Source organism: Leptodactylus fuscus, chromosome 6, assembly GCF_031893055.1.
Source record: "Leptodactylus fuscus isolate aLepFus1 chromosome 6, aLepFus1.hap2, whole genome shotgun sequence".
NCBI classification, from domain to species: Eukaryota; Metazoa; Chordata; class Amphibia; order Anura; family Leptodactylidae; genus Leptodactylus; species Leptodactylus fuscus.
This window is the reverse complement of record NC_134270.1, coordinates 22,031,924-22,054,075: the sequence shown is the minus strand read 5'-3', so window position 1 is coordinate 22,054,075 and position 22,152 is coordinate 22,031,924. Positions and strand designations below refer to the sequence as shown.

The 22,152-nt window shown below is 47.6% G+C and overlaps 1 protein-coding gene across 1 annotated transcript in view; it reads right to left on the bottom strand.

Annotated features, from left to right (window-relative positions):
- Window positions 1-8,727: 8,727 nt before the first annotated feature.
- Window positions 8,728-22,152, bottom strand: part of LOC142210409 (myosin-4-like) — a 36,554-nt gene continuing 23,129 nt past the window's right edge. Inside the window, exons 37-39 of the mRNA XM_075279521.1 lie at window positions 12,496-12,591; window positions 12,274-12,408; window positions 8,728-8,755 (exon numbers count right to left, since the gene is read on the bottom strand). Of these exons, the coding sequence (XP_075135622.1) occupies window positions 8,735-8,755; window positions 12,274-12,408; window positions 12,496-12,591 (252 nt within the window). The 3' untranslated portion in view covers window positions 8,728-8,734. The remainder of the gene's footprint in view (window positions 8,756-12,273; window positions 12,409-12,495; window positions 12,592-22,152) is intronic.

Here is a 22,152-nt window from a genome sequence, read left to right as displayed (position 1 = left end):
ATAATTACCTCTGATGATAATACTCTTTAAAGGGAACCTGGCAGGTCAGTTTGGGGCTAAACCACCCACAGGACCTTATGGAAAATCAAGATGGAGTGTGGTCAGAGCAGACAGGAGACCGCACTGCAGGGAAATTCTTGAAATATAAAAGTAAATAGTGACAACCAGGTGGAGGGGCATGGATAGAAATAAAGGGATTTTACTGGAGTGCTTCTTTAAAGAAGGAAAAAGAAGTCTGCGGCACACTCCTATATGGGTGCAACATCGCACAGTCCAGGAACTGTTCAGGCCAAGTACTATATGATAAACATATAAGATTTTTTCATACCTTGGAGGAATATATTTTTTGGAATTTTGCACCTACTTGGACGCTATCTTTTTCGATCTTGATTGTTGGGTAAAATGCAGGTTGTGTTACAGAGCAGTAGGGAGTAAACCCAATAATTGGAATCTTTACAAATTCTGGCAAAAGTCACCCTTGTCATCATTCTGGGTAGAGATGAGTGAACCGTATTTATTCAGAATTTTCTAAACTTTTTGTGAAGATGTGAAGACTGGCGAACTCCTTGATCTCAAGATTGTTGCGGTTCTCAGGATGAATATTTTTCATGGCATAATCTCTTTAATTCATGGTAATATCTATTACAATAACATCAGAATGTAATGAGGTTTCTGGAGAAGTCAGAAGAAGCCGACTGAAGAGCTGACGCTTGTTTGTCACATTCACAGCACTTGTAACAGCTTTACAGTATCTGGCAAAATGCTCGGACGTACAACATGTGGCAAACTCTATATTTCTGAAGATGTTCTTTAAGTTCTTGGAGTGACTTTTCCCTACATGGGACCCTACCAGGTCTTCTCCTGGCACCTATTATAATAGACTGCTGAGCTTGTTCTATTGGGTTTGCTAAATGTATAGGACCATGCTTGGTCTTCCCATGGTACCTATTGTTACAGAGCGACAAACATATTCTATTCATGCCCCTAAATGAATGTGGTCTTCCGATAGGTCTTCCGATGGTGCCTGCTGCATCTACAGACTGAAGAGCATATTCTATTGGTTCCCCTAAATGTATGCGACCCTACTAGGTCTTCTAGTAGGACCTATTATTGGAATGAACTGTCAGACATATTCTATCAGTTTCACTAAATCCATGGGACCCCACACGGCCACAATAATCTCACTGTATGAGGGAGGCGTAATAAGTTAAACATTTTTGAGCTGCATGTACAAAAATTTTCAACATTTTCATTCTTTGTATGCCATAAAACTTGAGTCCAGGGTATAATACACCTCCCCCAAGGGTTCCTACCTTTCAAAAACCAATTCTGTACCTTTGTAAGAAGAGCCTCATAGGTGGAAAAGTGTAAGCTTAATGCTGAGGTCACATTAGTCATTGTGAAAATATCATCCTACGAGTCAAATCATTGAGATTAAAACTGGGCACGAAGGATATTATAGGATGCGTGTAGTGACAGATTTTTTTGGAACTGGTATTTAACATTTTTGGTAAGGGTACAATTGGCCTGTTTACTGGCATGTGAGCATAAGCCTTGAGCTATCGTAGGCTTGCAGCACATCAGTAAATAGCATCTTGATCGCTGAGGTTTCATAGCCCAGGCAGTTTATAATGCCACACAGTTCACACGGTGGGTGCCAAACATTTTTAGTATGGTACACTGCCGACAGTTCAGTTTCTGGTATAATGACAGAATGAAATCCCTTGTTGGCCAAAGTTTTAATAGAATGAGAGATTAAAATTAGTAAATCCCTTGGGGCTGATTCATAAAATTCAGCTATGTGAGCCGCAGAGATGGTAGCGAGTGAGAAGAAGATCAAGTGTCATAATAAAAAATATAATATTCGGTGTCAGGACTAGAAGGACAAACATGAAAAATAAGTACCGAGATATCAGAGCGAAACGATAGCCAAGAACTGAGAAGGCTTCGAGCCCATGGGGTGGGACTAGTAATACTGCTAAGTAAATCAGCAGCTAAAAACCAAATCTTCCAGACCCTACCTATGGACTATGATGTCCATGTGGAGTGGAAGGAGAGAAGGTAGGCTTGTTAACTGCAATGGCCAATCTCTCCTGACACTACTGCCATATGCGGCTCCCTATCTATTTAGTTCCCTTGTATATGTGACTGTCACCCAACACCTTAATAGTATAGCCATATACACTAGTGCTCTGGCTTTTATCATTGCACCACAAACTTTAATTAAACGGGTTTTCCGAGCAAAAATTATTAATATTTAAAAGTTCTATTAGTGCTAGAAATAGGTTAACAAGATAAGATAATCCTTTACTAGTCCCACCATGGAGAAATTCAGTGAGTTACAGCAGCATGGAGAATACAGTAATATATTACAAGAAAGACACATACAAGCTCATAGCAGATAGAAAAGATACTAGGAGTCATAGCAACTAAGAAGAAAAAGAAAGACTCAGGATCATTTAGGTCTCTGTGCGGAGTGATCTCCGCTTAGCCTGATGTTGGTTGTACAGCCTGACCACGGTTGGGAGGAAAGATCTCCGATAGCTCCTTCTCACACTTGGGGTGAAGCAATCGGTCACTGACAGTACTGCCCAGTGCTATCACGGTCTCATACATGGGACGGGAGTTGTTCTCCAGCATGGAGCTCACCACAGACAGTATCCTTCTATCAGCCACCACCTGTACTGGGTCCAGGAAGCTCCCCAGGACAGAGCTGGCCCTTCTAACCAGCCTGTTAAGTCTATTTCTATCTCTGGCTGGTATGCTACTCCCCCAGCAGGCCTCTCCAAAGAATATGGCTGATGCTACCACAGAGTTGTAAAAGGCCCTAAGAAGTGCCCCCTGGACTCCAAAGGCCCTCATCCTCCTGAGCAGGTAGAGCCTGCTGTGGCCCTTTCTGTGCAGCGCCTCCAGGTGATCAGCCCAGTGCAAACATATAACTTTAGCAGTATTCTGAGTGATTTCTAGTATCTTTGGGAGCACCTAGCATCTTCTGCATTTGTTTACATGGTGTGGTTTCTGGCTGCAATGCATTCTGGTAGTTGTAGGCTCTCACACTATCTCCCTCTCACTCCTCCCCCTCCCTCTCTAACACCCTCACCCTGTCTCCCTAGCTATTCATCCCACTGCCCTTCCCAACTCACTCAGCCCCCCACCCTATTATACTTTACCTGCCTTCTTCCTGTCTTCCTTCTGCAGGTAACGCGCAACACTATGCTGTAGCCTTCAATACATCACTACGGCACATGCTCCCAGCTTGCACAATAGAGGTGTAATGTTGGCTTCAGTGCTAAAATAGGACTATGGCTCTATTGCGCATGCAAGTGCCAACATCAAGGAAGGAAGAGGAGCCGTTCCCCAGAGAAGGAAACCTAGACAGGAAGATAGGTAAGTATGATGGAGTGGATGGGGGGAGAAGTAGTGACGATTTGTTTCCAGAAACGGGGAAACGGATCGTCATCGGATAATCAGAAAATGTCCCTGAGGCAGTCACATGACTACAAATGGGTAAATATACATTTTGATTAATAATGTAATTTATAAAGTAGGAGCGGGGAGGGTGTTTAGATTAGTGTAGGGTTTTATAGTTATCCTGGACAACCGCTTTAAGTTCCAAAAATATGTTATGTCCAATTCTGGTACTATTACACTGAGGCGGTAAGCCTGCCATTTTGGGGTTGTATTTGACTTGGATCTCACCTTCAACCCAAATATTCAGTCACTCGCACACTCCTGTTATCTGCACCTCTAAAACATCTCCAGAATTTCTTGTTTTCTCACTTTGGAAACATCAAAACCCCTCATTGTCGCTCTGATCCCCTCGTCTTGCCTATTGCAATTCTCTACTAAATGGGCTTCCTCTTACTAAACTCTCCCCTCTATAATCTGTCCTGACCCCCAGACTCATCTTTCTGCACTCCGGTACGCAGACTAATCTATTTTTGTCAGTCACTGCACTGGTTGCCCATCCATCGCACAATACAATATAAATTTATCACACTCCTCATAAATCCATCCATAGCACTGAGTACCCTACCTTTCCTTTCTCACCACAGTCTACCACCCTCCCCATCCTCTCCGTTCTTCCAATGACCTTAGATTGCATCCTTTGTTATCCGAACATCCCGCTCCCCTCTTCAAATTTTTTCTCAAGCTGCACCGGTGCTCTGGAACACTTTAACCAGGACAACTACAGCGGCTTTAAGACTGCCCTAAACTCCCATCTGCTTATATGACCTTATTTATTAATACATGGCTGGACCATTGTACAAAACAAGCCCTCTGACCTCTTGTGTCCCCCTATCTCCTCATAGATTGTACGCTCTTCTGAGCAGGGCCCTCACTTATATTGTTTAATATGTAAATTTTTGTCCCATTGTATTGTCTGGTATTGTCTGTTCATGTCCCCTCTGATTTGTAAAGTGCTACAGAATATGTTGGCGCTATATAAATAAAGTTAATATTATAATTATTGAGACTGATTTTAGCAGAAAGTTAATGGTATTTCCTGTGAGTTTGCATCTGATGAATAAAGTTGGGCGAACCTTGTGAGTTTTGCAAATATTTGATCCTGGCATATAATAGTCAGGAGCCCAGGGAGGTTTGGAGACTTGAAAGGAGAAGTGAAAGGAGCCTAATATTCGCCTGGACTCTCTTGCAGCCTCTGGTGCTCCTTCTGGGTCTTCTGGTCATCGGGGTGACGTCACAGGTCCTGTGAGACTGCTGAGGCCTGCGATTGAGCCTCAGCAATAGAGTTGAGCCAATCTTGAGATTTCAGGATTGATTTTAAAATCCGATTTCCAATCATTTTCCAGCCGATCCCGATCGTGAAATTTCCTCGATTGCTGATCGGAATCCGATCTTTTCCAATCCCGATCTCTCAAGCCTAGTCAATGGTTCTCTATGGGAAAAGTCACTTTTGGGGTTGAGCCGATCTTGATATTTCAAAATCCGATTTCCAATCATTTTCCAGCCGATCCCGATCGCTCAACCCTACTCAGCAACCATGTGGGGTGCACCAACTTCATGGCGCCTCCTGACATCACCCAGGAAGATGAGTGAAGGGTACCAAGGAGAGGTGAAGGAAAGTGAGTATCAGTATTTGCTTTGTTTCCACACCTCCTTGGGATATCCACTTATAATCTGGGGACCGAAGGATAAGGGCTGCACGGTCACTTTGGCCATGACTCCCGTCACACCAAGTATCACTTTCACTTACGTTAGTGTATGGCGCCCCCTTGAGTTGCCGTGACTTCTACCCACAAAAATGTCTTGACTTTCAGAGTCCATTCACTAACATGAGTTAGTGAAGGCAAACCAGCGATCTTTGGTCACACAGGTAAACTAATAGTGATTTGTACCTGGTGACCCCAAACCCAAAATGTTTTGAAAATTGATAATGAACCCGCTTCACTAAAAAACAGTGTACTCATATCTACTGATCCTGATCAGATCAATGGGGGTCTGGTACCCAGTACCCCTGCCGATCAGCTATTGGAAGCAGCATCACTTAGTTGTGGGTCTTTCCTCTTCATAGGCTGTGACATCATGTTCCATGGTCACAAAGTCTGTTTGTAGCACAGCAACTATACAATGTACAACACTGTGCTTGATATTCAATGAAGAGATCATTGTGCTGGTTGGACCTCCGCTGATCTGATACTGAGCACCGATTCTAAGGATAGCTCTTCAATATTAGATTTCTGAAAACCCCTTTAACCTTGCAGACCAGACCAAGGTGCGCAATGATACAGCTAGCACTTACTTGGATCTTTACTATTACAGACCCAGGACCACTTATCCAGAAATAAAAAATAAAAAAAGTGTAAGGGGACCCTCGGGTCATGTTTTCAGCAGCGAGCCTGCGGGCTGTTTCCACTGCCTCCGCCTGCCAGGAGGTAATTCCAGAATCCGGTCAGAGTCTTATCCTCACTTGACTTGGATAAGATTTCTCGTTCACTGGGTCATGTTACAGCTATATACAGCCAAGGCGCTACCCAGGAATGTGCATTAAAAATTTTCCTAGTAAAGAACGACTCCTGTGCCCTTGAGAAGGACCAAATTGATTATTTCCGACTTCGGGAAAACTGCGCAGGTCAGATTTATTACAATTAGTAATATCCCATAAAGATTATTCTAAGGCGGTGTCTGGATTAAGAAGTTTTTGTACACTCTATTAGAGGGTATTAGAGAGGTCCTCTGTTCAGGACCCTCACCACGCTCTCTGGAGGACCTGTCCTGTCTTGCACTACACAGCCAGAACACTGAAGTGAATGGACACTGTGTAATTCTTTGTTCGCCCTGTGGTGACGCTGCAGGGAAATCACTTACTTCAAGGTCTACTTACAGATTACAACTGATCGCGCCAATAGGGAGACAATTTGTGACATTTTCAGTGCACTGGTAAAAGAAATGTCCTGTTCTCCATCCACGAGGCTCTCCATAATGCCGCACCTCCATACATTTCCTCCCTCATCTCTGTCTACCGCCCAACCCGTGTTCTCCGTTCACTCAATTACCTAACAATTACATCCTCCATTATCAGAACCTCCCACACTCGTATACAAGACTTCTCCCGAGCATGGCGGCCAGTGGTCACACAAAGAAGTGTAAGCTCCTGGGCCACAAGGAAAAACCTACTTATCTTGGGCCAATATGAACAGTGGGATATTTTATGCAGCAATGGGTCCCTAGGAGTCGCCTCAGAGATCAGGGCCTGGTAGTAACTGCACCCCTATAACTACACCCCTGTGCACACAGTCACTGGGGCTACTCAGAATGGAAGGTGCAAACAGAAAATTTTTAGTGTCAGGATTTTGTTGCAAAAATTGCACATAACACAACTGTGAGTGAACCTGCCCCTATTAGAGTAGAGGTGCAAGTAGTATGTCATGGGGGCATCCATTATAACATATCCGGTCCAGCTGTGACATCACCTAATTATGACATCATAGTGACCGCCCCCTATGTAAACCCTAGCCGCATTCACTTGGCTGCCATTCTTGGTGCGCTTGTCTGGGTTCCTCTCCTGTTTCAGCTAGTGCGTTTGGTTTGCTACACACAACCATGATGATGTCCGCCAACGGAGATGACACGGTGACGTTTGGTGCAGACCACAGGAGGAGATGGACTGAAGGCGGCCACCATTACACTATTCTATCTATTGTATCTATTTCATTGGTTTCATCATACTATTTCATATCATGTTTCTCATATATATCTACATATCAGAGAATTTATAGGATTTCATCTCATATTTATCACATCAATCTCTGATCTATTTCTGTTGTTCTCTTCTATCTGTCTCTCATCTATATATATCATATATCTATCAATGTACTGTGTATTATCTGTCTGTCTCTCATCTATATATATATCATATCTATTATCAATGTAATGTCTATCTATTTCATATACATCCATATACCTCTCTACCTATCTAGGACAGGCCTTCAATATTAGAAAGTGAATAACCCCTTTAATTAGCAAAGACGGCCCTCTCACTGAGACAATATGGAGGACGCTATCTATAGAACAATATAGAGGACGCTATCTGTAGAACAATATGGAGGACGCTATCTATAGAACAATATGGAGGACGCTATCTATAGAACAATATGGAGGACGCTATCTATAGAACAATATAGAGGACGCTATCTGTAGAACAATATGGAGGGCACTATCTGTAGAACAATATGGAGGGCGCTATCTATAGAACAATATGGAGGGCGCTATCTATAGAACAATATGGAGGGCGCTATCTATAGAACAATATGGAGGACGCTATCTATAGAACAATATGGAGGGCGCTATCTATAGAACAATATGGAGGGCGCTATCTATAGAATATGGAGGGCACTATCAGTAGAACAATATGGAGGGCGCTATCTATAGAACAATATGGAGGGCGCTATCTATAGAACAATATGGAGGGCGCTATCTATAGAACAATATGGAGGGCGCTATCTATAGAATATGGAGGGCACTATCAGTAGAACAATATGGAGGGCGCTATCTATAGAACAATATGGAGGACGCTATCTATAGAACAATATGGAGGGCGCTATCTATAGAACAATATGGAGGGCGCTATCTATAGAATATGGAGGGCACTATCAGTAGAACAATATGGAGGGCGCTATCTATAGAACAATATGGAGGACGCTATCTATAGAACAATATGGAGTCTGCTTTAGCTGTCAGGTTACCTCAGATAAAATGGAGGATTCTCTCAGGAGTCAGTCATGAGGACTCTTCTTCAGATCCTGGTGTCCCTAACAGGAAGTCCCCAGAGAACAAGAGCTCCGGCTCTTTTATTCCTAGCAGCACAGTCATATTCAGGCTCTGTTCAAATTGGCATTTTTTTTAATACATTTTTTGAACTTATTGCGGTTTTCTCATGGGCTGTAGGACTGAGAACTTGTGGGCGGGGCCTCCAATATAGAAGTGATGGGAGTGGCCATAGGGAACGACACACCCCTGCATATATAAATAGGGACAGTCTCTCTGGGACCTCCCCTGTACTATGGGGACCTCCCAGTATGAGCAGGAGCTGTGAGCGGCCATGACTATTACATATCAGCAAGCCGCGCAGACACGGAGGCAAGAAAGACAGAAAATGGCTGAGATAGCGCAAAACTATTTATTATCTACATGACAAGAAGAGCGACACGAGCCGGGACACGAACCAGGACACGAACCAGGACACGAACCGGGCGGCAGAGCGCGGGCCTCCTCACACGTCACCTTCCTTCACCTGAAGAACACAAGACTCAGCCAATGAAAGAGTCACATGACTATGACACATGACCAACTGCTATAGTGGACGGGAGCTGGTCTGGTGGATGTGAGAGGCGGAGCAAGGCTGTTAGATATGAGGGGCGGAGCAAGGCTGTTAGACGTAAGGGGCGGGGCTAGTCTGTTAGCCGAGCGGTAAGGGGCGGAGCTAGGCTGTAGATATGACGGGCGGAGCTAGTCTGTTAGATATGTGATAAGGGGCGGAGCTGGGCTGTTAGATGTGAGGGGCGGAGTTGAAATGTTAGACGTGAGGTAACAGGAGGAGCTGGGCTGTTAGATGTGAGGGGCGGAGCTAGACTGTTAGATATGAGGTAAGGGGAGGAGCTGGGCTGTTAGATGTGAGGGGCGGAGCTAGACTGTTAGATATGAGGTAAGGGGAGGAGCTGGGCTGTTAGATGTGAGGGGCGGAGCTTGACTGTTAGATATGAGGTAAGGGGAGGAGCTGGGCTGTTAGATGTGAGGGGCGGAGCTAGACTGTTAGATGTGAGGGGCGGAGCTAGGCTGTTAGACGTGAGGTAAGGGGGGGAGCTGGGCTGTTAGATGTGAGGGGCGGAGTTGAAATGTTAGACGTGAGGTAACAGGAGGAGCTGGGCTGTTAGATCTGAGGGGCGGAGCTAGACTGTTAGATATGAGGTAAGGGGAGGAGCTGGGCTGTTAGATGTGAGGGGCGGAGCTAGACTGTTAGATCTGAGGGGCGGAGCTAGGCTGTTAGACGTGAGGTATGGGGAGGAGCTGGGCTGTTAGATGTGAGGGGCGGAGCTAGACTGAGGTAAGGGGCGGAGCTGGACTGTTAGACGGGAAGTAAGGGGAGGAGCTGGGCTGTTAGATGTGAGCGGCAGAGCTAGACTGTTAGACTTGAGGTATGGGGAGGAGCTGGGCTGTTACATAAGAGGCGGAGCTAGACTGTTAGATGTAAGGGGCGGAGCTGGACTGTTAGATGTGAAGTAAGGGGCGGAGCTATTTTGAGTGAAGTCCTGACAGGATTATGAAAGAATGAAAAGCAGCTCTGAGAAGTCACAGATAAGTGATCTCACCATAGGTGGCGCCATAATATCTATATCCTCATTATCTGTCAGACATATGACCAGTATCACCCCCAACCCAAGGGGAAAAAGGTCTATTACTCTCTGTTATCAGCCATGTCAGGAGGGGAGAGGCCGACTGTAGGACAGGCATACCTCCCAACTTTTGAAGAACCGAAAGAGGGACAGAATTTAGCCCCGCCCACTTTTGTGTTGACCCCGCCTAGTCTCCTTAATTTTTCATGTGCCTGCACACAGTATAATCCTCCTACAGTCACCTGTAAATTATATGTCCCCCCTCCATCTCTGCCCCCAGATTCATGTACCCCCATCTCTGCCCCCAGATTCATGTCCCCACATCTCTGCCCCCAGATTCATGTCCCCTCCATCTCTGCCCCCAGATACATGTCCCCACATCTCTGCCCCCAGATCCATGTCCCCACATCTCTGCCCCCAGATACATGTCCCCACATCTCTGCCCCCAGATTCATGTCCCTCCATCTCTGCCCCCAGATCCATGTCCCCACATCTCTGCCCCCAGATACATGTCCCCACATCTCTGCCCCCAGATTCATGTCCCCCCTCCATCTCTGCCCCCAGATACATGTCCCCACATCTCTGCCTCCAGATTCATGTCCCCTCCATCTCTGCCTCCAGATTCATGTCCCCCCAATCTCTGCCCCAGATTCATGTCCCCACATCTCCGCCCCCAGATTCATGTCCCCTCCATCTCTGCCCCCAGATTCATGTCCCCAAATCTCTGCCCCAGATTCATGTCCCCTCCATCTCTGCCCCCAGATTCATGTCCCCTCCATCTCTGCCCCCAGATTCATGTCCCCACATCTCTGCCCCCAGATTCATGTCCCCACATCTCTGCCCCCAGATTCATGTCCCCACATCTCTGCCCCCAGATTCATGTCCCCACATCTCTGCCCCCAGATTCATGTCCCCTCCATCTCTGCCCCCAGATTCATGTCCCCTCCATCTCTGCCCCCAGATTCATGTCCCCTCCATCTCTGCCCCCAGATTCATGTCCCCTCCATCTCTGCCCCCAGATTCATGTCCCCTCCATCTCTGCCCCCAGATTCATGTCCCCCCATCTCTGCCCCCAGATTCATGTCCCCCCATCTCTGCCCCCAGATTCATGTCCCCCCTCCATCTCTACCCCCAGATTCATGTCCCCCCTCCATCTCTACCCCCAGATTCATGTCCCCCCTCCATCTCTACCCCCAGATTCATGTCCCCTCCATCTCTGCCTCCAGATTCATGTCCCCTCCATCTCTGCCTCCAGATTCATGTCCCCTCCATCTCTGCCCCCGGATTCATGTCCCTCCATCTCTGCCCCCAGATTCATGTCCCCCCTCCATCTCTACCCCCAGATGCATGTCCCCTCCATCTCTGCCCCCAGATCCATGTCCCCTCCATCTCTGCCCCCAGATTCATGTCCCCACATCTCTACTCCCAGTGTCATGCCGTCCTCTCCTTCATCTGCCCCCAGTTTCACGTTCCACCTTAGCGTACACATTACACTTACTTTCTCCTTCGTTCCCCCGCTGTACTCTGCGCGCCTCTCTCTCTCTCACTGGCGCACAGTTGTAGACGCGATGTGACGTCATCACATCGCGTCTACAAGCCAGTAGGTGGCGTTCGGCGGCGAGGCAAGGAGCTGACCTGTGTCAGCTCCTTGCTTCAGCCGCGTTTGTGTTTTAACTCAGATCTGCGTCCTCTGGACGCAGATCTGAGTTGAAATCGGGACATCCCTCCAACCGGGACCGCGGGACATGTCTCCGGAATCGTGAATGTCCCGCAGAAATCGGGACGGTTGGGAGATATGGGACAGGTGAATACAATCTATTACTATCTGTTATCAGCCATGTCAGGAGAGGAGAGGCCGACTGTAGGACAGGTGAATACAATCTATTGCTATCTGTTATCAGCCATGTCAGAAGAGGAGAGGCCGACTGTAGGACAGGTGAATACAATCTATTGCTATCTGTTATCAGCCATGTCAGGAGGGGAGAGGCCGACTGTAGGACAGGTGAATACAATCTATTGCTATCTGTTATCAGCCATGTCTGGAGGGGAGAGGCCGACTGTAGGACAGGTGAATACAATCTATTACTATCTGTTATCAGCCATGTCAGGAGGGGAGAGGTGAATACAATCTATTACTATCTGTTATCAGCCATGTCAGGAGGGGAGAGGCCGACTGTAGGACAGGTGAATACAATCTATTACTATCTGTTATCAGCCATGTCAGGAGGGGAGAGGTGAATACAATCTATTACTATCTGTTATCAGCCATGTCAGGAGAGGAGAGGCTGACTGTAGGACAGGTGAATACAATCTATTACTATCTGTTATCAGCCATGTCAGGAGGGGAGAGGCTGACTGTAGGACAGGTGAATACTGTTGCTCCCTGTTATAAATTTCCAGGATATTTTGCCTTTAATACCTTTCCAGTAAAGTCGCGGCTCTTGGCTCGGAGCTTGTTGAGTTGGGATTCGGCAATGTCCGCTCGCTCCTCGGCTTCATCCAGCTCATGCTGAAGTTTCCTCAGTTTTGAGAGGTGAACGTTACTTTGCTCCTCCTATAATAAAGTACATAAGAGAGGGATCCATTACAGGTTCATGTCATTCCTCCAGGTTTAGATGGTAACATGAGGTAGAATACGCACTGAATCCTCAGTCTGTCTCTTGTACGACTTGACCTTGGCTTGTAGTTTATCGACCAGATCTTGAAGTCTCAGGACGTTCTTCCTGTCTTCTTCTGACTATAAGAAATGAAGATTTATAGTGTTATACTACATTCTGTTTGTTCACTATTCTACACCTGCAGAGCTGAAATGTTCCAGCATCCCCTGCTTGTTCAATGCCTGCACAGTGTTCCCAGTGCATTCTGGGTAGTGTTATAGTGCAGCATCCCAAAGTGCTTCTATTGTGTTTGTCTATCCGGGTGTGTTTGTATGTCCTGTCTATACGTTCTATGTTACATGTATTGTTTTGCAGCTTTCCCTGTAAATCCTCTGTTTGTTTTCCCTCTATTTGCTCCCCCACACTTGGTACAGTCCTGGACTATCACAGGTCACTGGGTGAGGTCTGGGAGACTTATGTCTCCAGGAAACCGTTGGGGTCTCAGCAGTAATTTTAAGCTGGGTTCACACCTGTGTTGGGGGTTTCCGTTTCTCAGGTCCACTTGGGGACCTAAAAAATGGAAAAAAAAAGTTGTTACTGTGGAAACCTGAGGACCTCATAGACTATAATGGGGTCTGCAGATTTCTGCCTGAAAATGCGGAGAGGTAAGTCCTAATTTTTCACATAGAATGGGAGACGGAATCCCTGAATGGTCACAGATCGCAGATGTGAACCTAGGCTTAGTGTGTAGTAGATACAGAGTAGATCATCTCTGCCTGAGACCCAACGGCTTACATTCAGCCCCTGAGGGTGAAGATTCAGTACAAGGCTCATATTGAGACAGCTCTGAGACTGGATTCACAGAAAAGCACTGGAGGTACACAGAAATATATCATATATTATATTTCTGTGCATCTCCAGTGTTTTCCTGGGAATCATGGAAGGGCTACCTTGGACTACAGCCCCAGTGTCCTCTGCTGGACGTGGCTGAATTTCAGAGAGAGAAAAAGTTTTTGGATTAGAGTACGGCACTAGTGCTTTATTATATCTGGGTATCCCTCAAGACCAAGGCTGGGAATGCTATATAAGATAAGATAATCCTTTAATAGTCCCACATTGGGGAAATTTCAGCATGTTACAGCAGCATAGTAATACAGGTACAGGATAATACAGAGTAATATATTACAGACGTACGTACACATAAGCTGAGAAGAGAAGATATACTAAGAGTCCATAGCAGCTAAGGAAAAACGGAAGAGAAAGAGGAAGACCTCATGGTCATCGTCATAATCATTAGTTCTCTGTGCAGAGTGATCTTCGCTTGGTCTGATGTAGATTATACAGCCTGGTCGCGGTTGGAAGAAAGGACTTGCGATAGCTCCTTCTCACACTTGGGGTGAAGCAGACGGTCACTTACAGTGCTGCCAAGTCCCATCAGGGTCCCATACATGGGGTGGGATTTGTTCTCCCGCATGGAGGTCACTACAGACAGTGTCCTTCTGTCACCCACCACCTGTACTGGCTCCAGGGGGCTCCCCAGGACAGAGCTGACCCTTCTGATCAGCCTGTCAAGTCTATTTCTGTCCCTGGTTGATATACTGCTTCCCCAGCAGGCCACACCGAAAAAGATGGCTGAAGCAACCACAGAGTTGAAGAAGGCCCTAAGAAGTGTCCCCTGGACTCCGAAGGCCCTCAGCCTCCTGAGCAGGTAGAGTCTGCTGTGGCCCTTTCTGTGCAGCGCCTCCAGGTGATCAGCCCAGTCTAGTTTATTGTTGAGGAGCACACCCAGATACTTATAGGTCCTGACTATCTCAATACATGTTCCTTGGATCTCCACCGGGGTCGGAGCTCCTCTCCGTTTACTAAAGTCCACCACCAATATATAGTGAGAGGCTACTACCCCCGTTAGTAAGCTGTGAGGTGTACAGTTGTTGAGTAAGTTTCAACTACACTATTTCCTCCTAAGTCATTCTTGCATTAACATCAGGGCCCTTCCGTACACCATCACTCCGGCTCAGGATAAGAGAGGACTCCTCTCCAACTGGAAGCACCTCGGGGGAAGCAGTACCACCACCATCTGATTAGCACAGCAGGCCCCCCTCATCGGTGTCCAGCCTAGGAGGTGTGCTGGGGAGATTAGTTAAGGACACTCGTCTTATCCATTGGCACAGCTACCGCCACTTCTACTCCCATCCGGTATTACTCTAGCATGTATTCACCTTGGCAAAACTGAAGCCCCATTACGCTAGCATGTCTCCACCTTCACAAAAATATATCACCTTACATCTCGCTAGTGTCCCCCTGCTGAGGTAAAGTGAAAGCTGAGCTCTGGTTGCTATGGGCAACTACACAATTCTGCCTGTGAGATGGTTTTCATTGCTGAGATGTCAGCTCCTTCAGGTCATAGTAATACTGTGTGGCACTGAAAATTTGACTTTATTTTATTTGACTTTATTTACTATATTTTTCCCGAGTGAAGCCGCGAGTATTCTAGTGTATCCACCTACCTTTTTGCGAGTCAGCCGAAATGGAGTTGCAAGATCCTAGTACAAAGCTGGATCCTAGTATGTTTGAGCTTTGTGCTCTAATATCCCCTGAGGAACTAGCTTCTGAGAACGCCGCTTGTCAAAATGGCTTACTACTTTCCGAGCAACAGCAGCAACAACAGCCACAAGAACAGTGTTTTTTTGGCACTCCTCGTTGCACCGGAACAGTTAGCTGGCGATCCAAGCGTATGCGTCCGAAAGATTACGAAGGTTTCCATTGTATCAAGTGCAAGAAGTTGCGTTCAGTTGCGTTCATTTTTTGCCACAGTCACAGAAGATGGCAAGTCTCACACCAAAGTTTTGATCAAAGCTGCGCTTGCCATCATATATCTTTGAGCTAAAAATCTCTCGTAACGTGAAGTATGTCAACATTAGAGATGAGCGAACAGTGTTCTATCGAACTCATGTTCGATCGGATATTAGGCTGTTCGGCATGTTCGAATCGAATCGAACACCGCGTGGTAAAGTGCGCCATTACTCGATTCCCCTCCCACCTTCCCTGGCGCCTTTTTTGCTCCAATAACAGCGCAGGGTAGGTGGGACAGGAACTACGACACCGGTGACGTTGAAAAAAGTAGGCAAAACCCATTGGCTGCCGAAAACATGTGACCTCTAATTTAAAAGAACAGCGCCGCCCAGGTTCGCGTCATTCTGAGCTTGCAATTCACCGAGGACGGAGGTTTCCGTCCAGCTAGCTAGGGCTTAGATTCTGGGTAGGCAGGGACAGGCTAGGATAGGAAGGAGAAGACAACCACAACAGCTCTTGTAAGAGCTAAATTCCAGGGAGAAGCTTGTCAGTGTAACGTGGCACTGACGGGCTCAATCGCCGCAACCCAGCTTTCCCAGGATCCTGAATGGAATACACTGTCAGTGTATTCCCGTATACCCGATATATACCCCCGATACCCGTTCCAACGGTGTGCCCCCCCACCTTCACCCCAGAAATACCCTGCAAGTCCCCTAGCAATAGAATTGGGGCTATATACACCCACTATTTTTGCTACTGCCATATAGTGCCATTGTCTCACTGGGAATTCAAAGAATATATTGGGCTTACATATAACTTCAATTCCAGGGAGAAGCTTGTCAGTGTAACGTGGCACTGACGGGCTCAATCGCCGCAACCCAGCTTTCCCAGGATCCTGAATGGAACACACTGACAGTGTATTCCCGTATACCCCATATATACACCCCAAATCACCGTTCCAACGGTGTGCCCCCCCACCTTCACCTCAGAAATACCCTGCAAGTCCCCTAGCAATAGAATTGGGGCTATATACACCCACAATTTTTGCTACTGGTATATAGTGCCATTGTCTGACTGGGAATTCAAAGAATATATTGGGGTTACGTGCACCCACAATTTTTACTACTGGTATACAGTGCCATTGTCTGACTGGGAATTCAAAGAATATATTGGGGTTACGTGCACCCACAATTTTTACTACTGGTATACAGTGCCATTGTCTGACTGGGAATTCAAAGAATATATTGGGGTTATAAATACCCTCATTTCTTGCTACTGGTATATAGTGCCATTGTCTGACTGGGAATTCAAAGAATATATTGGGGTTACGTGCACCCACAATTTTTACTACTGGTATACAGTGCCAGTTTCTGACTGGGAATTCAAAGAATATATTGGGGTTACAAATACCCTCATTTCTTGCTACTGCCATATAGTGCCAGTTTCTGACTGGTAATTCAAAGAATATATTGGGGTTACGTGCACCCACAATTTTTACTACTGGTATACAGTGCCAGTTTCTGACTGGGAATTCAAAGAATATATTGGGGTTACAAATACCCTCATTTCTTGCTACTGCCATATAGTGCCAGTTTCTGACTGGTAATTCAAAGAATATATTGGGGTTACGTGCACCCACAATTTTTACTACTGGTATACAGTGCCATTGTCTGACTGGGAATTCAAAGAATATATTGGGGTTACGTGCACCCACAATTTTTACTACTGGTATACAGTGCCATTGTCTGACTGGGAATTCAAAGAATATATTGGGGTTATAAATACCCTCATTTCTTGCTACTGGTATATAGTGCCATTGTCTGACTGGGAATTCAAAGAATATATTGGGGTTACGTGCACCCACAATTTTTACTACTGGTATACAGTGCCATTGTCTGACTGGGAATTCAAAGAATATAGTGGGGTTACGTGCACCCACAATTTTTACTACTGGTATACAGTGCCATTGTCTGACTGGGAATTCAAAGAATATATTGGGGTTACGTGCACCCACAATTTTTACTACTGGTATACAGTGCCATTGTCTGACTGGGAATTCAAAGAATATATTGGGGTTACGTGCACCCACAATTTTTACTACTGGTATACAGTGCCATTGTCTGACTGGGAATTCAAAGAATATATTGGGGTTACGTGCACCCACAATTTTTACTACTGGTATACAGTGCCATTGTCTGACTGGGAATTCAAAGAATATATTGGGGTTATAAATACCCTCATTTCTTGCTACTGGTATATAGTGCCATTGTCTGACTGGGAATTCAAAGAATATATTGGGGTTACGTGCACCCACAATTTTTACTACTGGTATACAGTGCCAGTTTCTGACTGGGAATTCAAAGAATATATTGGGGTTACAAATACCCTCATTTCTTGCTACTGCCATATAGTGCCAGTGTCTGACTGGTAATTCAAAGAATATATTGGGGTTACGTGCACCCACAATTTTTACTACTGGTATACAGTGCCATTGTCTGACTGGGAATTCAAAGAATATATTGGGGTTATAAATACCCTCATTTCTTGCTACTGGTATATAGTGCCATTGTCTGACTGGGAATTCAAAGAATATATTGGGGTTACGTGCACCCACAATTTTTACTACTGGTATACAGTGCCATTGTCTGACTGGGAATTCAAAGAATATATTGGGGTTACGTGCACCCACAATTTTTACTACTGGTATATAGTGCCAATTTCTAACTGGGAATTCAAAATGCGCAAGGCTCCCGGAAAGGGACGTGGACGAGGCCGTGGGCGAGGTCGGGGGAATGGTTCTGGGGAGCAAGGTAGCAGTGAAGCCACAGGGCGTCCCGTGCCTACTCCTGTGGGGCAGCAAGCATTGCGCCACTCCACAGTGCCAGGGTTGCTTGCCACATTAACTAAACTGCAGGGTACAAACCTTAGTAGGCCCGAGAACCAGGAACAGGTCTTGCAATGGCTGTCAGAGAACGCTTACAGCACATTGTCCAACAGCCAGTCAGACTCTGCCTCCTCTCCTCCTATTACCCAACAGTCTTGTCCTCCTTCCTCCCAAAATTCCCAAGCTTCACAGAACAATAACCCCAAATGTCCCTGCTCCCCAGAGCTGTTCTCCGCTCCTTTCATTGTCCCTCAACCTGCCTCTCCACGTCACGATTCCACGAACCTAACAGAGGAGCATCTGTGTCCAGATGCTCAAACACTAGAGTCTCCTCCATCTCCGTTCGATTTGGTGGTGGATGACCAGCAACCCACCCTCATCGACGATGATGTGACGCAGTTGCCGTCAGGGCATCCAGTTGACCGGCGCATTGTGCGGGAGGAGGAGATGAGACAGGAGTTGGAAGAGGAAGTGGTGGATGATGAGGACACTGACCCGACCTGGACAGGGGGGATGTCAAGCGGGGAAAGTAGTGTGGATGTTGAGGCAAGTGCAGCACCAAAAAGGGTAGCTAGAGGCAGAGGCAGAGGTCAGCAGCTTAGGCGAAGCCAGGCCACACCCGGAATCTCCCAAGATGTTCCAGTTCGTACCCAGCCCCGAAAAACTCCCACCTCGAGGGCACGTTTCTCGAAGGTGTGGAGTTTTTTCAAGGAATGCGCCGAGGACAGATATAGTGTTGTCTGCACAATTTGCCTCTCGAAATTGATTAGGGGCTCTGAGAAGAGCAACCTGTCCACCACTTCAATGCGCCGTCATTTGGAATCCAAGCACTGGAATCAGTGGCAGGCAGCAACGGCAGGACAAAGGCCGCCTGCCGTTCACGCCACTGCCACTGCCTCTGCCACTGCCTCTGCCACTGCCACTGCTGACTGTGCTGGCGATGCACTCCAGAGGACGAGCCAGGACACCACTTCATCTGCCTCCGCCACTTTGTTGACTTCTCCCTCATCCTCCCCTGTTCCTGTCTTATCTCCTTCTCCTGCACCATCAAAGGCACCATCAGGCGCTTCTTTACAACAACCCACCATCTCTCAGACATTGGAGCGGCGGCAGAAATACACTGCTAACCACCCACACGCGCAAGCCTTGAACGCCAACATCGCTAAACTGCTGGCCCAGGAGATGTTGGCGTTCCGGCTTGTTGAAACTCCCGCCTTCCTGGACCTGATGGCAACTGCGGCACCTCGCTATGCCGTCCCTAGCCGTCACTACTTCTCCCGGTGTGCCGTCCCCGCCTTGCACCAGCACGTGTCACTCAACATCAGGCGGGCCCTTAGTTCCGCGCTTTGCACAAAGGTCCACTTGACCACCGACGCGTGGACAAGTGCATGCGGACAGGGACGCTACATTTCACTGACGGCACACTGGGTGAATGTAGTTGAGGCTGGGACTGCTTCCCAAACTGGCCCGGTGTACCTCGTCTCCCCGCCTAACATTCCTGGCAGGGACACGAGAAGAACACCCCCCTCCTCCTCCTCCTCTACCGCCTCCTCCTCCGCCACCGCCTCCTCCTCCGCCACCGCCTCCTCCTCCGCCACCGCCTCCTCCTCCGCTGTTAGATTGACCCCAGCTACGAGTTGGAAACGTTGCAGCACTGGCGTTGGTAGACGTCAGCAGGCTGTGCTGAAGCTGATCAGCTTGGGGGACAGACAGCACACTGCCTCCGAGGTGAGGGATGCCCTCCTCGATGAGACGGCAATATGGTTTGAGCCGCTGCACCTGGGCCCAGGCATGGTCGTTTGTGATAACAGCCGGAACCTGGTAGCAGCTCTGGAGCTTGCCGGACTCCAACATGTTCCATGCCTGGCCCACGTCTTCAACCTAGTGGTGCAACGTTTCCTAAAGAGCTACCCCAATGTTCCAGAGCTACTGGTGAAAGTGCGGCGCATGTGCGCCCACTTTCGCAAGTCGACAGTAGCCGCTGCTAGCTTAAAATCTCTCCAGCAACGCCTGCATGTGCCACAACACCGGCTTTTGTGCGACGTCCCCACACGCTGGAACTCAACGTTTCAGATGTTGAATAGAGTGGTTGAGCAGCAGAGACCTTTGATGGAATACCAGCTACAAAACCCTAGGGTGCCACAAAGTCAGCTGCCTCAGTTTCTCATCCATGAGTGGCCATGGATGAGAGACCTTTGTGACATCCTACGGGTGTTTGAGGAGTCCACAAGGAGGGTGAGCTCTGAGGATGCGATGGTGAGCCTTACAATCCCGCTCTTGTGTGTTCTGAGAGAATCCCTGATTGACATCAGGGATAACTCAGATCACACAGAGGAGTTAGGGATAGCATCCGATCCGTCACAGCTGGAGAGTAGGTCCACACATCTGTCCGCTTCACTGCGTTTAATGGAGGAGGAGGAGGAAGAAGAGTTGTCCGATGATGTGATGGTGATACAGGAGGCTTCCGGGCAACTTCGAATCGTCCCATTGTTGCAGCGCGGATGGGTAGACATGGAGGATGAGGAGGAAATGGAGATTGAACTTTCCGGTGGGGCCAGAGGAGTCATGCCAACTAACACTGTGGCAGACATGGCTGAGTTCATGTTGGGGTGCTTTACAACCGACAAGCGTATTGTCAAAATCATGGAGGACAACCAGTACTGGATCTTTGCTATCCTTGACCCCCGGTATAAAAACAACATCTCGTCTTTTATTCCGGTAGAGGGGAGGGCCAATCGCATCAATGCTTGCCACAGGCAATTGGTGCAGAATATGATGGAGATGTTTCCAGCATGTGACGTTGGCGGCAGGGAGGGCAGTTCCTCCAGTAGGCAACCAAGTTCTCACCGGTCCACACAAACGAGGGGCACACTGTCTAAGGTCTGGGACACCTTGATGGCACCCCCTCGCCAAAGTGCCGCCACGGAGGGTCCTAGTGTCACCAGGCGTGAGAAGTATAGGCGCATGTTGCGGGAATACCTTTCCGACCACAGCCCTGTCCTCTCCGACCCCTCTGCGCCCTACACGTATTGGGTGTCGAAGTTGGACCTGTGGCTTGAACTTGCCCTATATGCCTTGGAGGTGCTGTCCTGTCCTGCCGCCAGCGTCCTATCTGAGAGGGTGTTCAGTGCAGCCGGTGGCATCATCACTGACAAGCGCACCCGTCTGTCAGCTGAGAGTGCCGACCGGCTCACTTTGATAAAAATGAACCACCACTGGATAGAGCCTTCATTTTTGGGCCCACCTGTGTAAAGCACCCCAACATGAAACTCCATGTTTGTACTCAACCTCTCCAATTCCTCCGCATCCTCATACTCATCCACCATAAGCGTTGCACAATTCTGCTAATACTAGGCTCCCTCCACCCTGATTTCCCCCAACTCTGCTGGTTAGAGGCTCCCTCCACCCTGCTTTCCCACAACTCTGCTGGTTAGAGGCTCCCTCCACCCTGATTTCCACCAACTCTGCTGGTTAGAGACTCCCTCCACCATGAATTGGTCCAAACTGGGCTGTTTAGCGGCTCCCTCCACCATGAATTGGTCCAAACTGGGGTTTTTAGAGGCTCCCTCCACCATGAATTGGTCCAAACTGGGCTGTTTAGAGGCTCCCTCCACCATGAATTGGTCCAAACTGGGGTTTTTAGAGGCTCTCTCCACCATGAATTGGTCCAAACTGGGCTGTTTAGAGGCTCCCTCCATCATGAATTGGTCCAAACTGGGGTTTTTAGAGGCTCCCTCCACCATGAATTGGTCCAAACTGGGCTGTTTAGAGGCTCCCTCCACCATGAATTGGTCCAAACTGGGGTTTTTAGAGGCTCCCTCCACCATGAATTTGCCCAAACTGGGCTGTTTAGAGGCTCCCTCCACCATGAATTGGTCCAAACTGGGGTTTTTAGAGGCTCTCTCCACCATGAATTGGTCCAAACTGGGCTGTTTAGAGGCTCCCTCCACCATGAATTGGTCCAAACTGGGGTTTTTAGAGGCTCCCTCCACCATGAATTTGCCCAAACTGGCCTGTTTAGAGG